Below are 5,888 nucleotides of genomic sequence, written 5' to 3'. Positions count from 1 at the left end.
AATATGCGTCACAACAATACTCAGCGGATGGCGCGTGTTAGGCAGCGAGTTCGGACGTAAACGCGCGCGGAACCACCCGGTGCAGTAGCGTGCGCGCGCGGGTAACCGAGCCCAATATGGTGGTCGTTTGGTGGGGCCACTGCCGCGGTGACTACAATGCCCGTAGCCCGTGTTCGGGAGGCCGCCGCGCGGACCTTCAATAGTGTTCGTGTAACCGGTACACGCGCACGTGTCTGGGTGTCGTATTCATAATTTGTTCATTGTCGCTATCAGTGGTTGCACTTTTATTGTAGAGGTACGGTGTGCGACCGCTGCAGTTTCGGTTACGCATAATTCCATAACAATTAAAAATTAAGTATATTACGTTAAAGTCGCGCTCGCAAATGACGGCCACCGCGGCTGCGCTCAAGAGGCTCGAGGCCCTGTTCGATGACGTCAAACTTGGAGACGGCGGCGGCGACGAGCACTCGAAGACAAAAAGGTCGTCCGTGGAAAAGGTGCACTTCGCCGTGACGGCCGACTGCGATGTGCACGGCGTCGGAGGCAACGCCCGCCGAAAGTCCGAACACCTGCATCACCATCATCACCACCGGGGAAGCGTGGTGTCCGGGGCGGCGGCCGCAATCGCGGCTGTGCCCCGACGCGATTCCGTGCCCGCTTCAATACCAGCGGTCAGCATGCGGCGCCGTGATTCCATCGTGTTGGGTTCGCCGGGCCGCGACACCTTGTGCCACCATCCGTCCTCGTTCCCGTCTTCGTTGCGCCGCGACTCGTTGGCGTCGTCCACGACGTCTCTGCGCCGCGATTCCATCAACTCGGCGCGCCGTGACTCGCTGTCGTCGGCATCGCCGCCGCATTCCTCGCTATCGTCTGCCGCTGCAGCTGCATCTGGCGTGGTGTTGCGCCGCGACTCGACGGGCGCTGGCCGGAAGGACTCCTTATCGGCAGTGCCAGCCTGGCGACGGTACTCCACCGACTCGTTAGACTCGGTGCGCCGGAACTCGTGGGACCCAACAGGCCGTAGGGGCTCGTCCGGTTCGTCGGCCGGCTGCGAAGATCCCATCTGGGAGGAGACCTGCAGGGTAAGTCTGGTGCAGCAGATCTGCACTGTAATATCATACATAATATTATATAGGTATACGCGCGCGCAGTTATGAGCGTACCTAATGGCTTTTACAGTAATACGATTACAGTGCGAATTATGTGTTAATATTATTACTATTATTATTATTATTATTATTATTATTATTATTATTACGTATCTCCTCCGAATCCATTTGGGTATAATTTATTGTTCTATGGTATCACGGACCACGGTTGCATAGGTACTTGTATGTAGGTATAGATATACTCTGTATAATGTAATAATTACTATATATTACTCTATTACGGATGAGAACTATTATAGATTTTGAATCATATTCTTACGTTGTTATAGTGAAAAATATCAACATGCGTTGATAAAAAATGAGGAACTAAAAAAAAACCATTGCACACTTTTATTTATATTTTTATTATATTACTTGTTTATGTTATGATTTGAAATTTCTTTAAGTCTGGTAAATAAATACGTTTAAATATTTATTTTCTCGTTTGATATTTTTCTCGTAAAGTGAATCCAAAGTCTAAAATTATTATTATTATTATTTATAGATAAATGTAATTTTAATATTTTTAACAAAACTTTTTTTTTATAATAAGGCTATGTGAAAAACAGATTAATACATGTACAAAGACTGGAAAGATTTGAAACAGAAAAGCATACATCAAGTGGTGTATAATTGTCGTATTGAGTAACTCTCTAAGAACGGGAATAATGTACATTCAACTGAATTTCTCATATCCATATTTTGTAGTCCAAGACTATAAGAGTATAAGAGCATCGTGCATTTTTTATTACATAATTTACAATCGTATATTTTTTGATTTTGAAAATCTCAGTTTATTGTTCTATTTTTAAACATACCAAATCATATAATAACTGCCACCAATTGTATTTGTGATTGTTTTTCTCAGCGACGAGAATATCGGTATTTGAAGACTCTGTGTTGTACTCTTCCACTGAGTTCCACGCGTCTTTATATTATGTTTGCCTATATAATATTATGCCTATCTGTATATGAATTTGCTAAATAATAATATTTTCGTTCACATTGTACGTGACTCGATACGTGACCGTATATTGCGTCACGCGTCTGTATAAAGCTTGTAAAGTCGACGATAATCATTAATCAACAATACATCATCATCTCGTTAACACAGTCGGGTTATAGGTACAACAACTGGGAATGGTTGAAGTTATAAAAACTCAAGTTTTATCTCACTGATGATGTATATTATAATATTTATATTGATATATGTAGAAATATAAGGTAACATCCATACTTAAGGGTCCTGTAAATCCTTGAGAATCGTGAACAATGAGACACTGATGGTCAGTAGGCATAGTGGCTGTGACGTTTGATTATTTATTTCATTATTACTATTATTATTATTATTATATCATTATTTTATTGTTCGTTTATTGTGACGCCTTATAATCACCGGAGAGATGTTGTTGACAACGCCAATTATTTACGTGTGTGTTTGCGCCTCTGGACACTGTAGTTGAAAATCATTTTTGGGTCATTGGCTCTGTATATTATATTATATAATATATATATATATTTTTTTTTCGTTTTGGATATTATATCTTCTTATAGCCTCGAGCAGTCGAGCCTATGTGTTATTGTTATCATCAAACTTTTAATATCGATGGAGCTATAAAGGCGTGTATTCTATTCACATGAGTACATGACAAAATATTGCCTGCGGTGACTTTTATGAAACTGTTTTGGTATTGGTTTATACTAAATCTTAAATATTAATAAGTACTTTTTTTTCTTAAATTATAACAATTATTTACAAACAAGTTGGTAATATTCAATTTAGCATTTTAACAGTGTATAATGTACATACACTGTATACTACAGAGTTTTGTATAGTTTTGTAGTAATAGGTTGGTAGTTAATTTGAAAACTGGAGGTTAAATAATTAGTTAGTGATTTAATTACTTATACTTATTTATTTAATTTTAATTATCTTTACTTTGGAATATTCAAATATTAGTTATTAGCTAGGTTATTGAGTACAAAATACTACAAAAACAGGCCGTATATTTATTTAAAATTTAAACTGTGACAAGTAATTATAAATAATATATATATATATATATTATAAATAATTACTAAGTAAATAATAAAATCTTTTAAACTATATATTTATGTAATGTATAAGACATATTGTATTCGATTTTACGTACTTATCTGTTATATTTGTATGAGTTCAGACAAACGTTCGCCAATAGTAAATACTAAATAGTAGTTGAAATAATATTATATTGTTCCTGAATAAAAGAAAAGAGTATAATTATTTTTAATTTAATTTATTTTTCATGTTAATACTAACTTTTTATTTGATGTATTTATGAGTATTTGAAGAAATGTTCAAACTTTTTCGAAATTATCTTATATTATATAATATTAAGGGCGCCCATCAATCATAATCTAGGGGGTGACAATATCATAAAATAATAACTAAGAACTAACCGAATTGATTTTATTTAATAACAGAAAATAAATACACAACATATAGATAAACGATGTACCTATGTAATATGTCATGTATTATAATATCATCAGTAAAAATACTTTATTATTTACAATATCAAAAAATTACAATCATTTCACATTTGTCTAGGGGGGGGGGTGACATATCATCTACTTGCACCCCCTAATGGGGGGTATAATCTTGTATAATATTCATGTTAACTAGACATAATTAAGACCAGTTAAATAAGGTATTGTTCATGTTATATGAAAAGCTGAATTCAGTCTTTTTTATACTATAGTTTGATTTTTATCTATAAAATGATTATTATAATATCATTCTGGTTAATGGTATACCATAGTTGATGATGTGGGTAGTTAGCTATAGATCAAACTTATACTTCAGTTTTAATTTAAAATGTTAAGAACTAATGGTTAGGTTAACTAATGGTTAAAATATAGTGTAATTTGTTTTACGCATGTCAAAATAAAGACAAACTATTTAGTATTTATAATACCTTTCATATTTTTCAAATAATTAAAAATAATAACAAGTGTATCATTATTTTTTTCTTCCCACGTAAAATAGTTAGTTCTACATTATACATTTTTGTATTCTGACCCGGTTTTTTTTATCGAGTTTACATATTATGCGGTTTTTAACAATTTCGTTCAAGTTTATTATACTTATAATATTTAGTTACAAATAATAATAATACGCATTCTATACATTAACAAATAATAACTCTTAGGACTTGGTCGTTTGTTTTGGTGAATGATTAGTATTAATTCTGATAGGTAACAGTATTTTATAATATTTTTAATGTACGAGATGAACTTAACTATAGATTACCTCTATAAATGTACATTATTTTTGGTGACATTGGTATCCACACAGGATTTTTGTCTCCATCAAGGTTTGCTCAAGGTCTATGCCATACGAGAAGATGCGTGGTATGTAGGCGATTGTATATGTCCTTACGGCTAGCCCACATGACTTCCACACCTATGTGTGCACATATATTAGGTATATATAGCCGTCAATCTATAACTAGTTAGCGTTGGTCAAGGATTACATTACGGAAACGTTCGGGAAATTGTGTATGCTAGTTAATAACTAGTTGCATACTTGTATCAATCCATAAAATATTGAAATATTTCTGTCGTCGTTCAATGGTATATCTCCTATTTAGGAGCAAACATTTCTAATAATTATTCATAACTTTTGTTGTCCATATTATATACTATTACCTATCACGATTAAAAAAAAAATCCCGATTTTATTTTATTGCGGCCCACTGGCGTGTTATAATAATATGCCAATGTATACAAAATTCGATATAAGAATACGAATATACCACTACAAAGGAATGTTCTGGTTTTTTTTTTTTAAAATTATGTATAGTATTATCGGATCCTTTGTTTTTCCGATTGTTGTTAAAACGGCAGACATTTGTAAATACCAATCTGTAACTTATTACAAATGTATTCAGCTGAAAAAAGTTTTTATAGGCAATGTATATGAAATACTATATTTTATTTTGTCTTAACGGAACCGTATACTCGTAGAGTCGTAGCGGATCTCTTCCATTACAAAAACCGGTTTGTTTTTTCGTGTTGTTTTCGAGAAACAACGGGTCCCCCGTCCGTCGTACCCCAGTATGGCTGTATTCCGTAAGACCGTAACCCACGGTGAAATGATTTACATTTCACGCACAAACACACACGACACCACCACTCCGGTTTATTAGAAAAATAATAATATTAATGGACTCATCATCGAAGATCGGGGAATCTGGTTTTTTTTTAATACATTTGTCTCCTATAATCTTTTAACGACCGTATAAGTCATCATAAACGTTTCAAGCTTAAGTCGAGTAGACGACCGGGGTCGTAAAATAATGCCAAGTTTTCCAAAACGACCGTCTCTAAGGCATAAACATAACATTATATATATATATATTCCTGTATTGTATAGCCTATTAATACCTATGTCATACCTAATACCTAATATACTAAATTCAATGGATGTTTTGCTGACGAAAGAATGAGAGAGGACACGGTTTTATTTTGTATTGTGGCGTTCGCCCGGACCTATAACGTTACTGCTTATTTATTATATTCCTCGCTATAATATACAACTATTACCACGGTATAGGTCGAACCGCCCCACACTCCACTTTGTCGACTGTGTTCATTTCTTACGCAGTCGTTGTTTTCATCGACGTCGTCGCTGCGATGGGAATAGTTCTACCGCCGAATGAAAGTAGAACACTCTGATGATCAGTCGACCTGACCAGA

The 5,888-nt window shown here is 35.2% G+C and overlaps 1 protein-coding gene across 2 annotated transcripts in view; it reads left to right on the top strand.

Moving 5' to 3' along the window:
* The window catches only part of LOC132950414 (WD repeat-containing protein 47), a 47,912-nt gene that overhangs the window by 5,221 nt on the left and 36,803 nt on the right, over positions 1-5,888 (top strand). Inside the window, exon 1 of one of the 2 annotated variants that reach the window (XM_061021856.1) lies at positions 19-1,082. The exons of the other annotated variant lie outside the window; for it this stretch is intronic. Within the exon in view, the coding sequence (XP_060877839.1) occupies positions 384-1,082 (699 nt within the window). The 5' untranslated portion in view covers positions 19-383. Of the gene's footprint in view, positions 1-18; positions 1,083-5,888 lie in introns of those variants that run through there. 2 annotated transcript variants of the gene reach the window in all.

This window comes from Metopolophium dirhodum, chromosome 8 (assembly GCF_019925205.1).
Source record: "Metopolophium dirhodum isolate CAU chromosome 8, ASM1992520v1, whole genome shotgun sequence".
In the NCBI taxonomy this organism is placed as follows: Eukaryota; Metazoa; Arthropoda; class Insecta; order Hemiptera; family Aphididae; genus Metopolophium; species Metopolophium dirhodum.
Note: the sequence above shows the minus strand (reverse complement) of the source record. Positions and strands in the feature narration are given on the sequence as shown.